The following is a 24,836-nucleotide window of genomic DNA, read 5'->3' on the forward strand; positions in this document are numbered from 1 at the left end:
TACAGGTGTTTCTTGTAAGAGCTTTCCCCTTGCACCTGCCTCAGCTGCTCCAGGAGGTGCTTTATTTATGATTGTGGGAGAAGGAACCGGTAGGCTCTTCCCCACCCCCACGGTTTCCTTGCAGAAGTTGGGTCGGTTTTTGCGATGCGTCCAGCAGCTCTCTGGAGAATGAAAGCTTCCCAAGGGGGCTTGGGCACCTGGGCAGGATTCTCCCTGCACCTCACCTCTGGAGAAGAGGTCCTGGCCCTGGAGGTGGATGGAAGGGCACTGGTCAGCGAGAGGTAAGCGTGGCAAGCTGTGGTAACTACTGGGTTTGGCCTTCTCTTCGCCCTTGGCTCCGTGGCCCTGCCCTTACAGCCCACCATCTGCTCGGGAGGCCGCAGCAGAGGGTGGACCCCGTGGCGCCAAGGAGCCTATTTCCCCTCGGTAAACAGAAGGTAGGTTGTTGGCTCGGGTATCTCTCTGCCTGAACCCAAAAGGGCCTCGCCTTTTGCATTCATAGCCCATGGTCGTCGCGGCCTTTCCGGGGACCGCTGCAGGTGATACCTGAACGCGGAGAATGTCTGCTTTGTGGGGCGTGGGTCCTAGACGGGGCCTAGGGAGCGGCGTGCTTAGGTTCTCGCGCCTGTCGATCCCGGACCACAGTCGGGAGATGCTGTGGTGGGGATTGGGGGGATGCCACGTAAAGAGGCCGCGCTGGGTCAAGACCAGACCAGGGAGCCCGGCGCCCACAGACGCTGCCACTCCCATTCCACGCAACGCGGACCCCCGAGCCGGAAGCCGGAGGCCTAGGGCCTGCAGCCCGCTGGGGTCGGGGCCAGTGCTCTCGCGAGGTCCCCGATCTCCGCGTAGCCCGGCCCCTTGGCCGCGCGGTGGCGTCAGAGCTCACGCCCGCCCGCCCCGGGATCACGTGACACGGGCGGCGCATTCCGATGACGTACGCCCGGCGCAGCTCTCGCCCCGCCCGCCGCAGGGTCACGTGACAGTCCGGCGCAGCCTGATAACGCGACGCCCAGCCCCTGGGCGCCGCCCCGCCCCGCTGCCACCGCCGCGCCGAGTCCTTTTGTCCAAGATGGCGGCGCCGGGGGCGCTGCCTCCTCGGCCGCCGCCGCCGCCGCTGTGAGGGGCCTGCGGGCCGCCCGCCCGCCCGCCGCGCCGGCGCCATGAAGAGGCAGAGCGAGCGAGACTCGAGCCCGAGCGGGCGCGGCTCGTCATCGTCGGCCAAGCGGCCGCGGGAGCGCGAACGGGAGGCGGAGGCGGGCGGGCGGCGGGCGGCGCACAAGGCCTCGGGCGGCGCCAAGCATCCCGTTCCAGCGCGGGCCCGCGACAAACCCCGCGGTAGCGGGGGCGGCGGGGGTGGGCATCGCGACGGCCGCGGCGCGGGGGACGCAAATCACCGTGCGAGCAGCGGCCGCTCCTCGGGCTCGGGCGCCGGCGGCGGGGGACGCGGCGGCAAGGCCTCCGGGGACCCAGGCGCTTCAGGTGCTTCACCCCGCGCGTCTCCGCTGCCACCACCTCCGCCGCCGCCCGGGGCCGAGCCCGCGGGTCCCGGCTCGTCGGCGGCCGCGCCCGAGTACAAGACGTTGCTCATCAGCAGCCTGAGCCCCGCGCTGCCCGCCGAGCACCTCGAGGACCGGCTCTTCCACCAGTTCAAGCGCTTCGGCGAGATCAGCCTGCGCCTGTCGCACACGCCAGAGCTGGGCCGCGTGGCCTACGTGAACTTCCGGCACCCGCAGGACGCACGCGAGGCCCGCCAGCACGCCCTGGCCCGCCAGCTGCTGCTCTACGACCGGCCGCTCAAGGTGGAGCCCGTGTACCTGCGCGGTGGCGGCGGCGGCGGCGGCGGCGGCGGGAGCAGCCGGCGAAGCAGCAGCAGCAGCGCTGCCGCCTCCACGCCGCCCCCGGGGCCGCCCGCGCCCGCCGACCCGCTCGGCTACCTGCCCCTGCACGGCGGCTACCAGTACAAGCAGCGCTCGCTGTCCCCAGTAGCCGCCCCGCCGCTGCGGGAGCCCCGCGCCCGCCACGCCGCGGCGGCCTTTGCCCTGGATGCTGCCGCGGCCGCCGCGGTGGGGCTATCCCGGGAGCGGGCCCTGGACTACTACGGGCTGTACGACGACCGCGGGCGCCCCTACGGCTACCCCGCCGTGTGCGAGGAGGACCTGATGCCTGAGGACGACCAGCGGGCCACGCGCAACCTGTTCATCGGGAACCTGGACCACAGCGTATCTGAGGTGGAGTTGCGGCGGGCCTTTGAGAAGTACGGCATCATTGAGGAGGTGGTCATCAAGAGGCCTGCCCGTGGCCAGGGTGGTGCGTATGCCTTCCTCAAGTTCCAGAACCTAGACATGGCCCACAGGGCTAAGGTGGCTATGTCGGGCCGGGTGATTGGCCGAAACCCCATTAAGATAGGCTACGGCAAGGCCAACCCCACCACTCGCCTCTGGGTGGGCGGCCTGGGACCTAACACCTCACTGGCCGCTCTGGCCCGGGAGTTTGACCGCTTTGGGAGCATTCGGACCATTGATCACGTCAAGGGAGATAGCTTTGCCTACATCCAGTACGAGAGCTTGGATGCAGCTCAGGCCGCCTGTGCAAAAATGAGGGGCTTTCCCTTGGGTGGTCCAGACCGGAGGCTGCGCGTGGATTTTGCCAAAGCAGAGGAGACTCGGTATCCCCAGCAGTACCAGCCCTCACCCCTCCCTGTGCATTATGAGCTGCTCCCCGACGGCTATACCCGGCACCGAAACCTGGATGCAGACCTACGGGTGCGGGATAGGACCCCCCCACACCTCCTGTACTCGGACCGAGACCGGACCTTTTTGGAAGGGGACTGGACCAGCCCTAGTAAAAGCTCCGACCGCCGAAACAGCCTGGAGGGCTACAGCCGGTCGGTGCGCAGCCGGAGTGGGGAGCGCTGGGGAGATGGGGACCGGGGCCTGCCCAAGCCCTGGGAGGAGAGGCGGAAGCGGAGGAGCCTTTCCAGTGAGCGCGGGAGGACAACCCACTCCCCTTACGAGGAACGGAGCAGGACCAAGGGTGGTGGGCAGCAGGTGGACCGGGGCTCTGACCGCACCCCTGAGCGCAGCCGTAAGGAGAACCACTCCAGTGATGGGCCCAAGGAGTCCAGCAGCAACTCCCTCAGCAACAGCAGACATGGGGCTGAGGAGCGGAGCCACCACCACCACCACGAGGCTCCAGACTCTTCCCACGGGAAGAAGACACGAGAGAGCGAGCGCAATCATCGGACCGCTGAGGCTGAGCCCAAGCCTCTGGAAGAGCCAAAACACGAGACCAAAAAGCTCAAGAATCTTTCCGAGTATGCCCAGACGCTGCAGCTGGGTTGGAATGGGCTCCTAGTGTTGAAAAACAGCTGCTTCCCGACATCTATGCACATCCTAGAGGGGGACCAGGGGGTTATCACGGGCCTCCTCAAAGACCACACTTCCGGGAGCAAGCTGACCCAGCTGAAGATCGCCCAGCGTCTGCGACTGGACCAGCCCAAGCTCGACGAGGTCACGCGGCGGATCAAGCAGGGGAGCCCCAATGGCTATGCGGTGCTCCTAGCCACCCAGGCGACCCCCAGCGGGCCTGGCACTGAGGGGATGCCCGCGGTGGAGCCAGGCCTACAGAGGCGGCTTCTCAGGAACCTGGTCTCCTACTTGAAACAGAAGCAGGCGGCGGGGGTGATCAGCCTGCCGGTGGGTGGGTCCAAGGGCAGAGACAGCACGGGCATGCTCTACGCCTTCCCGCCCTGCGACTTCTCACAGCAGTACCTCCAGTCCGCCCTGAGGACATTGGGCAAGCTAGAAGAAGAACACATGGTGATAGTTATAGTGAGAGACACTGCCTAGCCCAAACCTGTTTCCAGCTCCGCATTTGTGTCACAAAAGCAGTTATTTTAAGATCTGACCACCACCCCCTCCCCACATCCTACTCCCTTGGTTTGAATTCTCTGCTGGGTTATTTTGGTTCATTTAATGGGGGACCAGAGTCCCGACCCCCCACCAAAACTAAGTTCTTAGATTTTAGGGTTGTGTTTTGTTTTTGTTTTTTGTCTTTTGTTTTAACAGCAATGAGAAAAGGGACTCCTGTCACATTGATTTCTAGTGTACGAGATACTGTCTGCTGTGTTCTGTATTTTTTTATTTTTTTGACTAACTGTATGGAAAGTTGTCAGTAAAGCCTTTGTCAGAGGATGGATTTTTAATCCTGTTCTCCTGGTTTAATCAAGTTTTTCCTCAGTAAATGGAAGCCTTTTCCCCACTGCACGCACGCAAATGCTCTATGTCAGCTTCCCAGCCCGGGTATAGTTCAGAATCCTGCCGTGTTGGTGGCTCTCAGTCCCTCAGCTCTTTGGGCCCAGTCAGGACTACATTCACATTTGTTTTTAGCCTTGGCTCACAGCAAGTTGTTTGCCTCTGGACCCTCCCCTGCCTGCCTGAGCTCCGTAGCCGGCAGCTTTGGTGGTTTTGGAGTTTTCGTTTTCCTGCCCTGAATGTGTGTGCGCATCTGCTTGAGCTGTAACGGTTGGACAACACGCCTCATCTTGAGGCCTTTTGCAGGCAGGTAGTCTTCGGCAGTTGTGTGGTCTTGTCACGGGGAAGACAGGTACAGTATGGATGCCACAGGGTCTCGGGGTCCCAGATCGACGCAGGCTCCCGCTCTTATTCAGCCTTAATGTGGCTGTTGTGGCAGCCCGGGAGCACCCGGCTGGAGGCAGAGCTGCCTCAGACTCCCAGGGACACCGGAGGCCAAATGCCGGAATGGAGGGCGGGAAGGAGCTTCTTTTGGTTCATTCTTGAAATGTACCCAGTGTTTGTAAATTCTGGTTCTTCCTTGTTTGGGGGCTAATGTATCAGTGCGGAGCGGGGGGGGGAGGCTCTGCCCAGTCACTAGTTTTTTAGGGGAGGGACACTGAACTCCTGGACTGAAGAATTTTTGCAACGCTGCAAGGGAGCACGGTAGATCAGGAAGATGCTCTTAACTGACGTACCTGTTTCGCAGGTGTGAGGTGAGAGCGTGTGCTGTGGCCTCCTGCCCTGCTGCTGAGGTGGGGCCACTGGGAGAAAGGTGCCTCTGTGGGGAAATGAAGTCCCAGGTGCCAAGGCGCTGGGGCAGGGCTAGTCAGAGCCATTCAAGCCCAGCTGGGGAGGGATGCGGAGGCATCCTCCAGCTGGGAGGGAACGATGGCTTGAAAGAGTAAAATGCTGTCCTCCCTGGTCTCTAATGAGGTCAGAGGGCAAATGAAGCCAGCGCCGTCGGGGACCAGGGAGGGAACCCAGTCACACAGCAGTTGTCACCAGAGAACACAGGCCAGATACACTCTTCAGAGTGTTTGCGTGGCAGTCTGGATGTCCCAAAAGAGCCGAGGGACAACAGCAGCCTCAGTAAGAGAAATGAGCCAACTGGCCAGAACTCCAGGTTCTGGTGGCCACACCACCCTCCCGGCCACAAGCCCAGCCCATGCAAGGGAACACAGGTGACAGCTGGGATGCTTTGAGGTAGAGGATGAGGCTCAGTGTGGACTGCCTGGAGGATACTTGCCTCCACAGGGAAAGAGGTGGCTTTTTGAGACCTCGGAGATTTAAAATGAACAGGGGAAGGTGCCGGGGGAGATACTGCTCACCGGGCCACAGCGGGTGCTCATGAGAGAACAAGCACGTTCACAACAGAAAACATGAACAAAGGAAGTGTTAAGTGCGTTTATTTGCCTGTTTGTACTTGAGCTGTGGCCACAACTGCCAGGTGTCTGAGTAAGTCCGTGGGGGACTCAGCTGACCTCCAGGGTAGCTCGTACTGCCGGAAGCAGGAGTGGGCCCTCCCTGTTCAGATCAAATGAGGTAGGGGTGTCTTGAAGACACAATGCAGGGCTCCCTGCAGTTCTTTGAGAAATGCCTGGGTCATACACAGGCCAGAGCTGCCTTGCCCCATGAAGTTCAAAACTTCTCGGGGCTGTTCTTCACAGAGTGGGTGCTCAGAACCCAGAATCCTACACCACCCAGCAGCATTCCCAGATGTAAACCTGCTAGGAAATCTGGTTAGAGAAGACCCTTCAACCCTTGCTTTGTCTACTCTTCAGGGATAGCCCCAAAAAGAACTACAGAGTTTTGGTAAAGAACCACAGCCCACCCACTGTGTGACCTTCCTCCTGCTCCTCTTCTTTGGACCCTCTTAACCACTTCCTTCCTTTGGCTCTTAAGACAAAGCAGGTTCTGTGAACTCTCAGACCTAGCAGGTAAGGTGGGCAAGGCGCTGACTGATTTTAGACTGTCCCAGAGAGAGAACAACTTAACTGCAGGTGTCCAGAGCCTCCACCTGGGGGTTCGGGTCCTGTCTGAGGTGTCGCTTAAAGGCAGAACAAAAAAAACAATCCGAGGCAAATTTTGCCTCACTGTTGGTTTGCTAGTATTGTACGTGTTTCTTCTAAGTGACTCAGATCTTAAGCCCTGGTATAGTAAGAAAGAGGGCAGATGTCTCCTTAGCCTCTCAGGGCATGTTGTCAAGTCAACCACAACTCCGCTTCCCTGTCGGAGGTCCCCATCTCCACCCCAGAGACCTGCAGGCCCTCCCGAGAGCTGCCGGCAGAGTTGAGGGAGACGGCCAGCGGCTCAGCGAAGTTCATGGCTAGAACAGTGTTTTTACTTGTTGACTTTTAACCTGTTTCCTCTTGAAGCATCCAGCACCAGCAGTCAAGGCTGCTCCACTGGTTAGGTGGGAGGCATGAAGCCACGTAAGGGCTGAGAGCTCTGCTCTCTAAAGGACCAAGAGGTACGTGTGACACAGGCCCGCCTCAGTGTGTGTCATCAACTGGATGGTGCTCCAAAGCCCAGGAGGGCTTTGCCAGCCCCTGGTGAGTTTTAGCTGTCTTGTCTTGTTTACTGCACAACCACATCTGTCCCCTCTTCTCTCAGCAAAGGGAGAAAAGTCTCTAGCTATTTGATACCTACATAATAGAAACCAAGCAGCTGTTATTGGGGCAACTCAAAGGAAGAGACTGTGGTTTCCTATTTATTGTGGGAGGAAAGCAGGGTGAGGTGGGTTAAGTGAAAAGGTCAGAGCATGTGGCACTTTCCCTGGCAGTACCCCAGTTCCACAACCACAGGCTGATTTTGAAGGCCTGAGCCTGCCCAAACCCCTGCTGCCCCAAACTGCCAAAAGTGAAGAACAGCTCTGGCCCGCTGTTATCTCCCTTGAGGAAACAGTAATGACGGTCACCCAACTAACTATAGAGGTGGCCGCTCCTTAACTCTGCCAGCATGTTCCTCCAAAACTTCCCAGCTCCACCAAATCTGTACTGCAGAGCTGCCTCCTTAAGTCAGAACCCGGGACAGAGAGATGTGTCCACGGCACACAATGCCCAAACACCTCCTCCACCACCCCAGCGTGGTTCTCGGGCACAGACCAATACTCCCTCGGGGGGAGGGCCGCAGACCAGGGTCAGACACTGTGACTAAGCTACTTTTCTCCCCAGAGTGCTTTATTTGGGCAGAATGAGTCTCACCACCATCCTGGGCTGCCTCTCTCAGAAGGCGTCTTCTCTACTGGCTGGCTAGAGCTGCAGGGCAAGGGACCACCGCACTTTGGTAAAAGAGAACAGGGAAAGGCCATAAACAAACAAAGACAGACTTGTAGTTTATTTTGTATTTTTTTTAAATAAATACACTTTACATTAAAGAAAAAGGCCTTTGATTTGTAATTTCCACATTGGGGAGAAGGAAGAAAAAAAATTTTTTGAAAAACTGAATCACAAAGAAAAATAGAGGGAGTGAACTTATATCCTAAGTTCCCTCAACTCCACAAAACCAATATCCACAATGACCTTGCTGCCCCCAAACCATGAAGGTGGGTGAATCTAGGCATTTACTCACCAAATAAGCACTGCCTTCCTCCCCACCTCTGGCAAGAAGGAAAACAACTTAACCTGACAGCATATGAGGCAACAGAACAGGTTAAAAAATCATATATTATATTTATAATAAAATATTCTTAATCCTTATCAATTTAAGAAACCACGATTTTCCTTTTCATTTAAATACGTATGTAAAAATGCCTCTATATTGTTCTTTAGACATCATTTTCTTCCATAGAAAATGAAGTGCTGGGACAAGAGACCTGGTGGATATAAGTTCATACCCTCAGTTATAAATGCCTGGTTTTGTTTTTTTTTTTCTTTTTAAATTTTATAAAAAACTATTTCTTGTTCTTTAAGTAAAGAACATTATACAAAGAAAATATATTGTGAAATAACCCCAGAGACATGTTTTTTTTTCCTCTTGAGGAAAGAGCTGTCCGTCCTAGGAGAAGGGGAAAGTAGAATAGGGCCTAACCCCTGTTGTCTTTTTTGTGGTTGTTATTGTTTTAGAAGGACCCTCAGATTCCAGTGAGGCTCTCTAAGCCATAATCCTCTGAATGCAGGGCATGCAGTTCCTTAAAAGACAGCCCTGGGAGAAAGGGAAAGGAAGGTGTTCTCAATTCATCTGACTCAGTTTCTCGCCTGTCAGTCAGGAATGTCTTGCACACGGTGATGGCTCCTCACTCATTCAGAGATAAGATGATGTCATCTTCCAAATCAGAGTTGTCAGAGCTATCCGCTGAAAGGGAAGAGGGAGAGACTAGATTACTCACCAGACTTAGAGGAAGCTTTCAGGAAGGAAGCACCTTTATACACATACATTTATACCTGAACAAAGTTAATCACCAGTTTCCAGAAAGAAGAAAACACATCAATTAACTCCTTGGAGCTGGCTCTGGAGAATATACTTGTTGGCAACAGTGACCACCCCTGGGACCTGTTGTTCCTGCACCTTTCACAGGGTCTGGATGCAATGCTCTCTGCCTTCTAGAGGTTCTTCCTGACTGGGGGGCCCTGAAAGGACAGGGCAAACCCCTCTGAAACTTCTGAATGGCTGCAAAAGGGGCAGGGCTGAGGGAGAAATGAGTGAGCCTCCGCAGTCCTATGGCCTCACGTCCTTCCAGGACAGGCGCACAGGCCTGCCTGACCCACCCCCCTACACCCACTAAAAAGGCAGGCTGAGCGCAAGCAAGAATGAGATTTCTTTTAAACTCAACAACTCTCTTATCAGAAGACCCCATAAAGGTGGAGACTGTCAACCAAGGATTCTTTCCTCTGAATATAATCAGCAGGAACAAGTTCCCAAAAAGGTACAGGCCAGCATATGGTAATACCAGAGAACGAGTACCTAGAAACTCAAGGCCGTAGGCCAGCAGGGAGCAGCTAGAACATCCTGGAAGGGTAGCACCATGTCTCTGGCACAGGAGCCCTCCACTGGACCATTTGCCTTCTCAGGCAGTGAACAGACCACATTAACTAACACCTCTGGAAGGATCCACTGAGGAGTGAAACAAGGCAAAAGAACCTTCAAAATGAGGATACATCATGTCCAATTGGAGAGAAATATAGTTACCTAGCTCCTAAGGACTCTAGTATTTGCTGAGTGAAGGTAAGCGAAAGGCCTTGGTGCCCCCTTTGATTACAGCTCAGGAAGCTGTGAAACCATTTTAACAAGGTCTCCCCGGGCTGTGGACTTCCCATGCAGAGAGAAACACCAGTGGTCCCATAACATTCCCCACCAGCCTTTCCCAGACACCTAAGAATCGACTCTCAGGAAAGCTGAAGCAAGAACAACCCACGTTCCCAAACCTTCTTTCATTCACTACAATTTCCTTTACGAAGAAAACGGAAGTGGCCTGGATGCAATGCTCTCTGCCTTCTAGAGGTTCTACAGACGCATGGCTGTGATACAAAGTCCTGAATGTAAACAAAAGAGATGTCTGGAAAAAAACCAGTGCTCCTGGGTCTAAGAGGGCACAAGCATAGCCGGACTACTGGTGAGGAGCGGGGAGAACGAACGCCTGACAAGCTAAGCTGAACAGCCTCGTCAGACTCCTTGCTGCAAGACTTCCAGAAGGAACCGCCAACAGGCAGGGTCTGCCCCCGCAGAGCCGAGCACAGCACAGTGTCCTCGGCCGTGGCAAACCTCCAGAGACTCCCCCAGGGCCCCTGAGATCTAGGATTCACAATGCCAGACCACCTGCCTGAGACCTGGCCACCAGCTGTGCAGCTGCTGAGAGTCTTAACAACTCTGCATCACACGTACAGAGTACAAGTGCAGCTGGGAGAGGACGGGGACACAATCCTCTTTACGCAAATAACTGTCGGGCGCAGTGTTTGAGAGAACCTTCAGGGCCTGGGCACAGACTCCCTCTTGGTGGTCACAGGGCTCCTCTGCTCTCCCTTCCTCAGCCTTTTTGTATCTTCAAGTGTTGAAGAGACCCAATCCCAGACCCTGGTCAGGACCTCTCCTGAAAGGCCCTTTGAGGCAAAGGCAGTCTAGATGTAAATAATCAATCCCCAGTGTTTAACCTGCTGCTCTACAACATACAGGCTTTGGGGGGAGGGAGAACTGACTGGAACAGAGAACACACAGAAGACTTCAGAGTCAAGGTGTTTTCTCTTCCTAGGGTTGGGGTTCTGCATCTGAAACCAATCACTGGGTCTCTATGGGATCCGGGGCCTCACAAAGTTATGGGGTGGCACAGGGCTGTGGTTTTCTATAGTCTTAGTGACTCTCATCACATCATAAAAGGCTCCATAAGCTCAGAAAGGTTAAGAGCGAATGCTCTAGATGATTACTGAAGCAAAATACCAGCAAACCAAGGGTCCAGAGAACGGTCCCTCAGCCTGCTCTGCGGTATGCTCCTGGAGGCCTCTCGCAAACAGCGATGCAGGACCCACCACCCGTGCCACCTCCACATCACCACCTCAGTTCTAGAGCCCAAGCTGAGAAGTCCTTAAGTTGTCGACTATTATGGCATTTTCACATCATAAATATTCCTACCAAAATAAAGTGATATCTCGTTGCTAACAGAATAAAGGTTTTTCCCGTACCTCTTAGGCCTAAAAGAAGGAATTTCGTAAACAGTTAAAGAAGGCAGTAATTCTACAGGCCAAATACAAATTTAGTGGCTTTATATTCAAATTAAGAATAAAGAAGTTAGTGCTACTCTCATCCCAGGGGTACGAGCACCAGCAGCTCTCCCGGCCCACCTTGTTACTTGGAAGGAAACAGAACTTGTACCCAACATGGCCCTATTCACATGTCAGTAAAAACTGCCCCTTTACTCTTGATATGGTCATGTGTGCCTCGCCCTTTAATCCCTCTTCCCTGGCTCTCTGACCATGGCTAGGGACAAGGCAAGTCCTCCTCCACTGAGGCACCTCAACCTCCAAGTACGGAAGCTGGGAAGCAGGAGGTGAGGACACAGAGGGCACAGCCCCCCCGAGCTTCCTCAACATACAACTCCGGCAAGAGGACTCATGTAAGCACATGTCTCCCCTAAGACAATCCTGCCTTTAATTTGAGGGATAGAAGCACACCTAAGATTTATCCCAAAGAAAATGGATTTGGGTCACTGTGAAATACAATCTTTTATACGTAGGCTTAAATAAGTACTGTCACCCAACCTCTGCTACCACACACATGTACACGCACATTCCTCCTCCTACCACCGGACACCAACGATTATAAAAACCAAGCATCTACTATGAAGAGGCTTGGCCTAAGTTGGGCCTAGGCCAGCACACAGAATTTCCTGTAAATGAATTTCATGTAAGTGTTCTGTATCTGTGCTGTACACTATGGTAACCACACACAGCTACCAAATACTTCAAATGTGGACATGAAATGACATGAATTTTTCATTTACATTTTAATGGCCACATGTGGTTAGTGGCTACCACGTTAGGCATCATTCCTGCCACAGTTGTGAGCATACTGGCCTGACTGGCTACATGAAGATGGCTGAGTATCTCAGGGATGACTCCCCATCATTTAGCCAGGGTAGCACAAGAACCAGGACCACAGCAAGCAGACGTCTGTCAACAGTGACATACGTCAGAGCGATGCTGCCGGACAGGTCCTCTTGACGTGGACAGAATATAACTGCAGAGCTAGCAAACTCTTAGAACTAGTAACTGGTTTATTCAGGATTCATTAGCACAGTCAGGAGAAAACCTGACTTCAGAAACCTGTCCTAAAGGGAAATTACTAGAAAAATTGGAGCTTGTACTTCATAACTTAGAGGGGGCGAGGAAGACCAAACAAGCCAAAGAGAAACATCTGTCACCTGGCCTGTAAGAGGGCTTAGGCAAAAGCACACAGGAAAAGACTCCTCCCCAAGAGGGCTTTACTTTGTAACTGTAGAAAGGAGCAGGCACGGACGGCACCCCCACCCCGTAAGCAGCTGCCAGGTCTGGCTCTGCCCCTCAGGAAGAACCACCCTTTGGCCTTCCATTCTAAGGCTAATCCTCCAAAGCAGGAGTCAACAAACTACAGCCCATGGGCCAAACCAAGCCCACCACGCATTTTTGTAAGTGAAGTTTTACTTCTAAAACACAGCCACGATCATTAATTTACACCTGGTCTCTGGCTGCTTTGACACTCACAGCAGAGCTGAGGCGCTTCAAGAGACACCATATGGCCCACCAAGTGAAAAATATTTAGCTGTCCAACCTTTACAGAGAAAGTTTGCCAACCTCTATTTTAAAGATGAGATAACAGCCTTTTAGTAACACAGTCTGGTGAAAGAGCAGAGGATCAGAGATGTGAAACTGCTTTTCCTCAAGGGGCCAGTGATGAATCTACAGATATGGGGCACAGAACCTGGTGGGGCTTGCTTGCTGGGAGAATGCAGGGAAGAGACCTTCCCCTGGGTGCCAAGGCTCTGCCTCAGGGTCGGCCCTAGACTTACTGTCCCCCAGGATCAGTTCCACTTCCTCGTCTGCATCAGAGTCTTCATCCTCCCCATCCTCTCCCTCCTCTAGAAGGTTTGCTAGCTCCTCGTCAGAGGGAGAAAAGTCATTGTCCCCATCCTCTCCTGCGTTCTCGTTGTTGTCATCCTCCTCCAACTCCGCCTCCAGCAACTGGTCAGTGTCAAGCTCATCTAGGTCATCAGTGTCGTCATCATCTTCATCGTCATCTTCTTCCTCCTGTTCTTCCTCTTCCTGGCAAGAGAGCATGAGGTCCATTAGGAAAACCACAGAGGCCTAACCCACGTGGGCCATATGGGAAGTCTCTCCCTTCTTCCCAAAGGACAGGGGAGGAAACTGTCACTAAAAAGAGTGGTAATCTAGGTAATCTAATGAAGATAAAGACAGCCACACACATGTTCCCCAAGATACTCAAAGCACCTCTCAGAAAAGGATTAGTCTTCACTCCACAAAGGCATTACTGGTCACACAGCCCTTATCCAAGAAAACACACAATTCATTCACAGAGGTCTCAGCCATCAACATTCTAGGTTCCTAAATAACTAATAAACCAAGGGAGCTCTTCTCTTTCTCCTGTATCAACCAAACCAAGTGAAATCAGTTGGGTCACTGGACAAAAGCTCCTACTGGAATCTAAAAAGCAACACTTTAACAAGACAGAGAAAGAACACAGCCGCTGAGTCAGCTCCGAAGCCCGTCAAGGTCTTACCCTTGATCTTATAACCAAGGAAGTGGGTAAACCTCTAATAGTGCTATCATAAGTATCCAATGATCTAATTGTCCATCAAAACTGACTTTGCAATACAGAACATAAACAATACCTACATTTTCTGTTACAAGCCACACACACGAAAACACACAAAAAGTGCTAGAGAAACCGTCCTTCCCTCCATTCTTAAGAGATCTTTCCAAAGTCGGGAAAACTACCAGAAAACTAATGAAATACTGGCTCTGGGTACCCTGGGCTTTATAAAGGATACATTCTAGCCTCTGCCACAGATTTCAACTTTGCGCTAGAATCCAAGTTGTATCCTTTCTTGCTTGAAAGGAAACAAAGGCACCTCTGTTTTGATAAAGATAACAGGTGTTCCCAAGTAAATGTGACCATCATTCATTTATCCTTCTGCTCAAACATCAACTGTCAACCTTGCCAGCAGCAAAAGGACTCTAACTCCTGCAACAATAAAATATAAAATTCATTTAATATATCAGCCTAATGAAAGTCAAGAAAGAATAAGCCCAACATACACAGAAAAAAAATAGATAAAACACATTTTTAAAGTGTTGCTGCATGCCAATCACTTAAAATCCAAATTTTGTGCTTTTCTGGCCACTAGTGTTCATCAGCTATAATATAAACTAGGCTCATGTTCAGCAGAGTGGCCATGCTTTATAGACTTTTGATAATTTTGGAACCACCCTAGACTTTTTGATATGCTGTTTGACTTAAGACTTTTCAACAATTTCTGGCAGCTATATGGGAAAGACTAACCCCTTTACCCAGTAAACCTAAGGCGTGTACAAATGTGTGTACTGTCTAGACCAGAGCTTGCACGTGCTTGTATACAAAACCACATATGACAGCCTGAGGCCACTGTTCCACAGCTTAGGCCACGTTATCTCCTCCACACAGATGGCTACTAAGCATTCACCTACTGGAAAGGCGCTGAGAATGCTTGGAGGCAATAATGACAAACTGAGACACAGACAAGCTCCTTAGCCCCTATAAGCATATCAGCTCATACAAATGCTGGGAGAAGGGTCAAAATTCAGGGAAATAATCCAAAGTGCTTACCAGATTACAATTTTTACCTCTTTTTTCCAGGCATATTTTCATGGCCTTGACCAAAATTAGTTCTAATCCATTAATAAAGTACCACAGTTAAAAACGAGTACATTAAAGAAAAAAGTATCCAAAGCGCTGTGTTTCTTAAGCCTCTATGGGACAATATTTAAAATTGAAGATGGCATAACTTTTTTATTTTTAATTCTGAAATTAATGCGTAGTTACTGATATGCACATGTGGCATTATTTAAAGAGTGGAACAGGAGAATATGCCCAGGTTTGGGGATCAAATACGCCTGGGTTAGAATCCTAGCTCTGCCAATTACATGGCGTGTGAACCTGGGCAATTTACATAAATTTTCAATGTCCCATAACTTTTAAAGGTTCACAGTTGAGTATGTGAACAGTTACATGGTTCAAACAGGCATCTATTAGCCAGCAAATTTAGGAAGACCATTCTTTTTCATTTCTAAAAACATCAAAGCCTAGCTGATCCAGGAGAAATACGAAAAAGCTCCTGAATCAAAAGCAATCCTAGAAAAACAGGTAAATCAGGGTCTGAGCTCTGAACTACAGATAACATTCCCAATTCTTCCATGAGACTACAAATCCAAAACCTTTACTTAATCTTGTAGTAGAAGAAATAGTTCACATATATTCATCCCAGAAGGCCTGAGGACTTCTGTGACCATGACAAGACAAGGGAAATGAGTAGAAGGGGAGGCTCTACCTGAATCTCAAGTAAAATACATCACTCCATCATTTAAACTCTATGATTAATGACCAATGCTGGTTTAACATGTATTTTGTTACACATGGATGTGGCCATAAACTCACTTTCTAAATTTTAAATCTGAAACCTGAATCATGAAACAGAGGCTCACAAGATCTGTCCAAAATACTGTATGATCTGGGGCGCCTGGTGGCTCAGTCGGTTAAGCACCCAACTCTTGGTTTCAGCTCAGGTCATGATCTCAGGGTCCTGGGATCAAGCCCCACATCGGGCTCCAGGCTCAGTGGGGAGGAGGAGTCTGCTTCCCCCTCTCCCTCTGACCCTCCTCCACTAGTGCTCTCTCCCTCAGATAAATAAAATCTTAAAAAAAAAAAAGAAAGAAAGAGAAAGAGGAAGGAAGGGAGGAAGGGAGGGAGGGAGGGAGGGAGGGAGGGAGGAAGAAAACAAAATACTGTAGAATCTAATTCTGTAGTTGAACCCAAAAGAGAGTCCAGGAAGTAATTTTAGAAGCATTCTCGGCTGGTTTAAGTACCTGACTGGTAACATGAGCCCCTCTCTTTCATATCTAAAGATTTAAGGAGTGGTCAAAAGTAGTCTAAAAAAATAAAAACACACAAAAGAAACTAAAAATTATTACTTAATGAAAAAAAATCTTCCTAAAATCCATAATCATCTTCAACAACATTTAGGTAAGGTTTTAGATCTAGGAATGTGGGGTTTTAAAAAATTCTCTACAACTTTAAGGCCTTGGAAACAGAATCAGAGGGACTCAGGGCCAGGATGTTTTGAACTACTAATAAATTTTCCTACAGGAAGAATACCAAAACTCTTCTCAATTCCACTGTTATTTTCATGGCTGTCTAAAACCCCAAACCCCTGCAGATTATCAACCCACTCCCCTCCTGTACAGAGAAGTCAACTGGCATGAGCTCCCTCAGCTGCCCTCTGGTCCCATCTCCACATCTAAACCTGACTTAACCCTGGTCTGAGTAGGAAGCCAGCCTTCCTCCACTCATGCTCTGAGTGGCAGTCCTCTCTGGATCTCATTACCACAGCCACCCACCTCACCCCCACATCCACCTTCACACTTCTCTCCACTGGCTTCTCATCTTCTCTGAGGAGGGCCAGGTTGCCCAAACCTAACCACCACTTCTCCATCCACACAGGCTCCACATTGCTTCCAGCTAAACCCTATTCCCAGCCTCCAGGTACCCCACCTGCCACTTGCTCACTCATTCCCTCACTCTCTCTTCCTCCAACACTGGACAGTCTGGCTTTTGCCCGCACCACTCCACAGGGCAGCGATTAATGGTGTTTGCTCTGGAGCCAGGCTGCTGCCACTGAACTCTACTGATGCAGTAACCGACTTTGGGATGATTTACTTTGCCTCATAGGGTTGTTGTTAGCATTTGAAGGGGAGTGGGGGGAACGTGTATGCATGTATGTATATAATCTCTTTGGAAAGTATCTAGCATACAGAAAGTGTTCAACAAAAGTTTGTTGTTCCTGTTACAATGACTGCAACCTTCCTAAAGGAACAGGAAGGCCTGGGTGGCCAACGAGGGGGCTTCTCTATGGTGACCGACAACAATCCTGGCCTCCACACTGGGCTCATCTGTACCTGGTCTCTTGCAGATCTCCTTAGCACAGAGGTTCCTACAACTTTAATTTCTGCCTTCATATTTCCACTAATTCCTAAATCTTTGAACTCTCAGACGGCTCTACCCATTCGTACCACAGAAACTTAAAATCTCTTAATTCTAAAACTGAACTCAAAGCACCTTTAAAGCCAGTACCTTTTCTATACTTCTCCCAGTAGCCAGGTGAAAATCTCAAACATCTTTCACTTCCCCACTCCTATGGCCTCACATCCAGCTGACTACTGTTTCCCACAAATGTTGGGTCCCCAGGACTCCCTCCTATCCACTCTCATTACACTCACTGAATGCATTCTCCCTTCTCTTGCTCATCTCCAGTCTCTCCAGCTCTCTATGGTCTTATCCATTCCCAGATCCAAAACCCCAGGAGCTCCATCAACACTGCCCATGTTCCAGAATTACAACGGAAGCACTATTTACTGGACCCATCTCTCTAACGCCAACTTCTGTGAATCTCAATTTCCTGTTAAAGAGGTGATTTAATTCAATCAGTAGCTCCTATTCAGATGTGATCATCAGAAGCACCTGGGAAAAAGTTTTCCAAAATACATATTCCTAAACCACTCCCAGGGTCCAGGCTGAACAGAACCAACCTTTCTAAGTGAAGCTCACACAGGTGGATTTTGGTAAGTTTGCCCAGGAACTGTGAAGTGCACCCCTAATGAAGAACCTCTGCACAAGATGTCCTCTGAGTACCTTCTGGTTCTAAAGTTCTCCTTTTCTATAATATACCCTCTATCCACAGACTCCCAGTGACAGAACCAAAAAGGTAATTCCAGGTATTCCACTGACCTTCTCTGCTACATCCAACTGTCTCGTTCTCTAGGACTTAAACAATTTGATTTTTTAAATTAGTGCAGCATCTGTTTCTAGACCATTCAAAATTCTTCTTGAATACATGTCTCATTTTCAAGAGAAATAGCTTTTAGCCTATATTACCTTCAAAAATACAACCAACCTCTTAGAAAAACAAATCTCTGGTCATACTTTAAGAACAGTTAATCTAAAAACTATGATAGCTTTATAAAAATGTAATCAAAACCTGAGCCTAGGGGGGCGCCTGGGTGGCTCAGTCGTTGAGTGTCTGCCTTCAGCTCAGGTCACGATCCCAGGGTCCTGGGATCGAGCCCCGCATCGGGCTCCCTGCTCAGCGGGAAGCCTGCTTCTCCCTCTCCCCCTGCTTCTGTTCCCTCTCTCGCTGTCTCTCTCTGTCAAAAAATAAATAAAATCTTAAAAAAAAAACAAAAAAAACCTGAGCCTAGGGATGCCTCAGTTGAGCGTCTGCCTTCAGCTCAGGTCATGATCCCAGGGTCCTGGGTTCAAGCCCCACAGAGAGCTCCCTGCTTCGCGGGGGCTTGCTTCTCCCTCTCACTGCTGCCCCCCCCTGCTTGTGCTCTCTCTCTCAAGTAAATAAATAAAATCTTAAAAATAAATAAATAAAAAATAAATATAACCTGAGCATACTCTCTTGACAGTTCATTCAACGTGTCGTATTTTATTATTCTCCTTCTGACTCTTGTTCCTGGTGTTAACAATCATTAAAAGGCTCATTTCAGGGCGCCTGGGTGGCTCAGTCGGTTAAGCGTCTGCCTTCGGCTCAGGTCATGATCCCAGCGTCCTGGGATCGAGCCCCACATCGGGCTCCCTGCTCGGCGGGAAGTCTGCTTCTCCCTCTCCCACTCCCCCCCCATTTGTGTTCCCTCTTTCTCTGTTGAAAAATAAATAAAATCTTTAAAAAAAAAAAAAAAAAGGCTAATTTCAGAGTCATAAACACTTGTATTTTTCTCCTCATGGACAGAATCTAACAGACATTTTAAAAATTTAGGGGGGAAAAAAGGCCTTTCAGGAATCAATGACCAGGCTTATAGCAGGTGTGTAATCAGTAAAGACTCTTACCATCCGCTTCTAGGCAGTGGAGAACACACAGGAAGCACAGCACACAGTGTGTCCCAGATTCCAAAATGGAGTGGAGAAAAGACAGCATTATTCCCTTGTTTTTCCTTTTTTAATTTAAGGTTAACTATAATTAGTTGAAATGTATTGCCTTTTCAAAATCTAGGAACAATGATCAATTACTAATCTTAGGTTTTATAATTTTCCTAAAAGCCAACATCAAAGTTGACTGAATTAATTTGTAAAAAAACAACACAGATACCAAAATTCCAATGGATATAAGCTTTGATAAGTGACTGGCTTATCTCTGCTTTCATCAAATGCCTGAAGGCTGGTGGACTAGCAACCTTAGGAACCAAATATTTATGGATGTCAAATACATCATCTATGTCTTCATTCAACAATATATTGATTCCATTCATCCCTTATTAATCTCCAAACTTACTGAAACATAAGGGCAAGAGACAACCATTTTTGTGGTATGTAAATTATATCTTAATAAAGCTTTTTAAATAAATAAATATTTATATAGGCACTTTATGCTGGACCATTTTATCAGGTGGCAGCTGACCATTCATACTTCTAATTTTATTTTGCTAAGGTAAAAGGGCAAATTCAAAGGAGTCAGTCACAGGTGCTGGCATCCCTGAGCCCCAGAAGTCATACCTGGGACATCTGAGAAGACTGAGAGCAGATATACAGACAAGGACAAAACTTTGAATGGCAAATGACTTGTAAGAAAACTAAATCTCTAGTTTTAAAATTAGGTGAAGCACACAAAGGAAAGTGAGTTAAAAATAAAATCAAGCTGGCACAGGGAAGAAAGAAATCTAATGGAGATAGTAAATACTGCAAAACACTACTACAAGATTCCAGGAGGACATGTGAATCAACAGAATTCAGGATACAAAGGAAATGTGCTTAGATAGATACGGTATATCCCACTAAAACACCTCTAAATCAAAATCAAAATGCCACGGGCTTAAGAGGAAAACCAGTTCTCTAAGGAGGTCCTTTAAATATAAAATGCACCAGATAATCCCTAAGGACAGTGGTGTCAGTATGTAATGAAACAAGCCTTGAAATCCAGAAGCAATGCTAACTTACCTACATTGCCTACAAAGACACCTAGTCCCCTCCCAGCTAGAAGCTTTTAGGCTCTTCCATGAACAGGGCCCTAGGGCCACTCATTAGGGTCCTCTTGAGCCTGCCCCTCTCGACTTTGGCTATCCGTGACAAGAAAGTCTCTATTTTACCTTCCTGCACCACGGACTCAGAAGTTCGAACTACTGTACCCCCCCCCCCCCCCGCCTTTCTAATCTCTTTCTCCCTTAACCTCTCCAAAAGTAAAGTTAAACAGAAGCATGGGAGAAGAATCAAGAAATCCTTGCTCTTAAGTTGTTCCTTTATGGTTGTCTCTTGCTTCCACAGCCAGCCATTAGAAAATTCACCTCTCATCACTTCATGTCTGCAAAAAGAATGAGGCCAACCCCAAAAATAGCAGCCCTAGGGCAATGCTAGCTTCTCTTTTCCTGACCTCCTCCTCAAAGATAATGGTACCACATGGACTGGACCACAGGTGACAGTCCCAAGACTATTATTTCCATTCCCTTGTAAACTGCAAAGATATAGGAGGGTAGGAATAATGGTGTTCATAAATAACTTAAACCCAATTTTTGCTTCAGATTTACAGTACAACATGTAACATCCAAGAAGCCTGAGACAACTGATACGTGGTAATGATCTACAAGTGACAAGGGTAGTGATAAATGAAGCCACAGAGGACGAGATGGTCTGTACCACTGTAATATACTGACAAATAGCTCAACAACATCATCTTCTAGATCTATTCAAGGATAAACTACATCGTGCTTCATGACAGCTATAATGGAAAAGAGTGTGCATTAAGGGAGTGGGGGTACTAAGGTAACAAGAGGCCACAAGAATAAAAGAACAGACAACAGACACTATTAAGAAACCAAACCAAGGCAACCACATGACGTTTGGAGGATCTAATACCACTTACAAGCTCTGCTACCAAGAAACACTACCAACATGTACAAGTTAAATAGTACAGCACTCAAGAAAATATGAAGATCCATGTCACAAACAAATCAAAGATCTCAAAGGGTGCCTGGGTGGCTCATTCAGTTAAGTGTCCGATCTTGATCTCAGCTCAGGTCTTGAACTCAGGGTTGTGAGTTCAGGTCCCACACTGGACTCCATGCTAGGCGTGAAGCCTATTTAAAAAAAAAAAAATCTCAAGTATCCTTCTGAAGACTTCTCCCTTTTACCCATATCTCAGAACTCACATGAGCTTTAAACAATACAGGCTCCTCTCACCCATGAAACCAGAGAGATCACTGAGGACCCTCTAAGCCATGCAGCTGGAAAGCATTAACAGAAATCCCCTTCCACACTAGGGAATCCCTAGTAGCATTGGGTGAAATGGTTTAAATTCCAGAGCCTAATTGTCCTTTTTAATAAATAATGGCATTCAAAAAACCAGGGTACTGCTTCTGGTTTCCAGTGTGGCATGTGAGCTGAAAGTCACCATCCTTAACAAAACACTGAACAAACTGAAAAATCAACAACTCTTTTTAGATTTGACAGAGAGATGGGGTCACAGGGGCATCACTGCCCCCAAAACTGGAGACACCAACAAGAAAATGCAGAATATTGCAAGCTGTCAGAGCATAAACCCAAAAGGATAAACCTCCATAGGAACCAATGCCAAGGTTGGGAAACCTGCACTATAACTCACAAATTGCTAGACACAATTCTGAGGATAAATCTTAAGAAAAACTCCAGGGGGACCAAGTCATCAGGGCCCCCACACTTTAGTGAGTTTGACGTCCAGGAACTTGACCAGGTTCTCACAGTGAGTATCTGAGAAAAATCGCCTTGGGCTTCCCACGGGGCGGGGGTACCAATTTGAAATACATCAGAGCATTCTGTTCTTAACAAGGCCTGCCCTCAGGAGAAACTATTTAACCAGAGCCTAACCTGCTGGGACATTATCAGAGCCTAACTGACCTGGGGGAAGGGAAATACCCAACTCCAGTCCACTCTAGCCACCCTGTCCCTCCAAAAGGGGATGGAAAAAACTCAGAAGCATGTGTGAAGTTCATAGTAGAGAGGTATAGACTCACTGAAACACTGAGCCCTACTTATAGGATTATAAAACACTTCCCTTCCCCCACACCTTGCCACCACATTACTAAAGGCCAATTTACAGCAGTTCTTTTTACCCAGCACATCATATCTAGCTATCAAGAAAAAAATTATAGGGCACCTGCCTGGCTCGGTCATTGGAGCACGCGACTCTTGATCTCTGGGTTGTTTTAGCCCCAGTCATCATACACACACGTTGGGTGCAGAGACTGCTTAAAAATAAAATCTTTGAAAAAAAAATTACAAGACCTACTAAAAGGGAAAAAACACACAGTTTGAAGAGACAGAGCAAGCATTGGAACCAGACTTAGATATGGCAGGGGTTATCAGACCAGGAATTTAAAACAACCATGATCAAGATGCTAAGGGAGATCTCTAATGGATAAACTGGACAGCATGCAAGAAGAGAAAGGCAATGGGAGCAGAGAGATGGAAATTTGAAGAAAGAACCAAAAAGAAATACTATTAATTAAAAACACTGTGACAGAAATGAAGAAAGGCTTTGATGGGCTTTATTAGTAGACTGTACATAGTTAAGAAAAGAATCTCAGAGCATAAGGATATCTCAAAAGACACCACCAAAACTGAAAAGCAGAGAGAACAAAGACTGAAAAACAGAACAAAATATCCAAGAACTTTGCGATCAGTTCAAAACGTATAACACACACATAACAGGAATTCTAGAAGGAAGAGAAAAAAAGAAGAAATATTTGGGGGCAACTGGGTGGCTCAGTCAGTTAAGCGTCTGACTCTCGATTTTGGCTAGGTCATGATCTCAGGGTCGTGGGATCGAGCCTCATGTCGGGCTCCACGCTGGGCCATGCAGCCTGCTTAAGATTCTCTCTCCTTCTCCATCTCCCCCTCCCACCTCTCTCTCTCTCTTTAAAAAAAAGTAAGAAAGAAAAAGAAGAAATATTTGAATCAATGATGACTGAAAATGTTGTCAAAATTAATGTTAGATACCACACCAGAGATCCAGGAAGCTCTAAGAACACTGAGCAAGATAAATGCCCCCCAAAAAACCTACACATAGGCACATCATTTTCAAACTACAGAAAATCAAAGATTAAAAAAAAAAATCCTTAAAGAAGCCAGAGGGGGAAAAGACCTTACCTAAAGAGGAAAAAAGATAAAAATTGTACCACACATCTCCTCAGAAACCATGCAAGCAAGGAGAGAGGGAAGTGAAATACTTAAAATGTTGAGAGACAAAAACCACCAACCTAGAATTTCACAACCCTGTCCTGTGAAAGTATCCTTCAAAAGTGGAGAAATAAAGTCTTCTTCAGACAAACAAAAATTGAGGGCATTTGTTGCCAGTAGACCTATCTTGCAAGAAATGTTAAAAGAAATTCTTCAGAGGGAAGGATAATGATCAAGGTCAGAAACTCCAATCTATATAAAAGAAGAGCAGTGGAGAAGGAACCAGTAAAGGTAGAATAAACATTTTATTTTTACTTAAGATTTTATTTATTTATTTATTTATTTTGAGAGAAAGAGCGAGCATGCGTGTAAGCACGAGCAGGAGGGTGGGGCAAAGGGGAGGGAGAAGCAGACTCTCTGCTGAGCAGGGAGCCTGACTCAGGGCTCAAATCCCACGACCCTGAGATCACAACCTGAGCAGAAGGCAGATGCTTAACCAACGGGGCCACCCAGGCGCCCCTATTTTTCTTAATGGATCTTTATACAGTAACAGTTTATCCAAAATAACACCAATAATGTGTGATTATATATGATTATGTATATATGTACATGTGCTTATGTACGCTTATACATAAGTAAAATGAAAGACAGCAATAAAACAAGGGAAAGGAGAGAAGAATTAGGATTATTCTATCATAAGGTATTTGTACTACCTGTAAAGAGGTAGAGTGTCATTTGATAATGGACTTGGATTACTTGTAAAGGTATATATATAGCAAACTCTAGGACAACCACTAAAAAAAGTATAACTAATATGCTAACAAAGAAGACAGCAGAATCCTAGAAAAATGCTCAATTAAAACCACAAAAAGCATATAAAGAGTAGCAGACAAAAACAGGAACAAAAAACAAGGGAATCAAAAATCAGTAACAAGTACAGAAATGAAGCCAACTATACCAATAATCACTTAGAATGTCAATACTCCAAATACATCAATTAAAAGACATTATCAATATGGATCAATAAACAAGGCCCAGCCACATGTTGTCCACTGGAAACCCACTTTAAATATAAAGACACATACAGATTAAAAATAAATGCATGGAGGGGCGCCTGGGTGGCTCAGTCATTAAGCATCTGCCTTTAGCTCAGGTCAGGATCCCAGGGTCCTGGGATCAAGCCCTGCATCAGTGGGGAGCCTGCTTTTCCCTCTCCCTCTGCCTGCTGCCCCCCTACTTGTGCTCACTCTCTCTGTGTCAAATAAATAAGTAAAATCTTTAAAATGAATGAATGAATGAATGAATGCATGGAGAAAGATATACCATGCTAACATGAATTAAAGAAAGCCAGGATAACTATATTACTTTCAGACAAAGAACACTTCAGACCAAGGAAAGCTATCAGGAATAAAGAAGGGCATTATATGATGATAAAGGGGTCAATTTTGCAAGGAAACATAACAATCCTTATCATACATGTGCCTAACAACAGAGCATCAAAATACAGGAGGCAAAAACTGACAGAACAGATGAATCCACTTATTTTAATTGGAGACTTCAATACCCCTCTATCAGAAATGAAAAGATACAGGGGGCACCTAAGTGGCTCAGTCGCTTAAGCATCCGACTCTTGATTTCAGCTCAGGTCATGATCTCGGG

At 48.2% G+C, this 24,836-nt stretch overlaps 2 protein-coding genes across 4 annotated transcripts in view; one reads left to right on the forward strand and one right to left on the reverse strand.

The window, feature by feature from the left end:
- Nucleotides 1-1,144: 1,144 nt before the first annotated feature.
- On the forward strand, nucleotides 1,145-7,632 carry RBM15B (RNA binding motif protein 15B). The gene is made up of 2 exons (XM_032411373.1): nucleotides 1,145-6,850; nucleotides 7,472-7,632. The coding sequence occupies exon 1, from the start codon at nucleotides 1,164-1,166 to the stop codon at nucleotides 3,849-3,851; it is 2,688 nt and encodes an 895-aa protein (XP_032267264.1). The 5' UTR covers nucleotides 1,145-1,163; the 3' UTR covers nucleotides 3,852-6,850; nucleotides 7,472-7,632.
- A 545-nt stretch (nucleotides 7,633-8,177) lies between these two features.
- DCAF1 (DDB1 and CUL4 associated factor 1) overlaps nucleotides 8,178-24,836 on the reverse strand; it is a 72,763-nt gene continuing 56,104 nt past the window's right edge. For 2 of the 3 annotated variants that reach the window (XM_032411370.1, XM_032411372.1), the window contains 3 exons: nucleotides 18,864-18,872; nucleotides 12,772-13,024; nucleotides 8,178-8,591 (listed from right to left, as the gene is read on the reverse strand). In XM_032411370.1, coding sequence (XP_032267261.1) covers nucleotides 8,533-8,591; nucleotides 12,772-13,024; nucleotides 18,864-18,872 — 321 coding nt within the window. In that variant the 3' untranslated portion in view covers nucleotides 8,178-8,532. The remainder of the gene's footprint in view (nucleotides 8,592-12,771; nucleotides 13,025-18,863; nucleotides 18,873-24,836) is intronic. The other variant, XM_032411371.1, reaches the window with a different exon arrangement.

The sequence above is a fragment of the Phoca vitulina genome, unplaced genomic scaffold, assembly GCF_004348235.1.
Source record: "Phoca vitulina isolate PV1807 unplaced genomic scaffold, GSC_HSeal_1.0 scaffold13, whole genome shotgun sequence".
Lineage (NCBI taxonomy): Eukaryota > Metazoa > Chordata > Mammalia > Carnivora > Phocidae > Phoca > Phoca vitulina.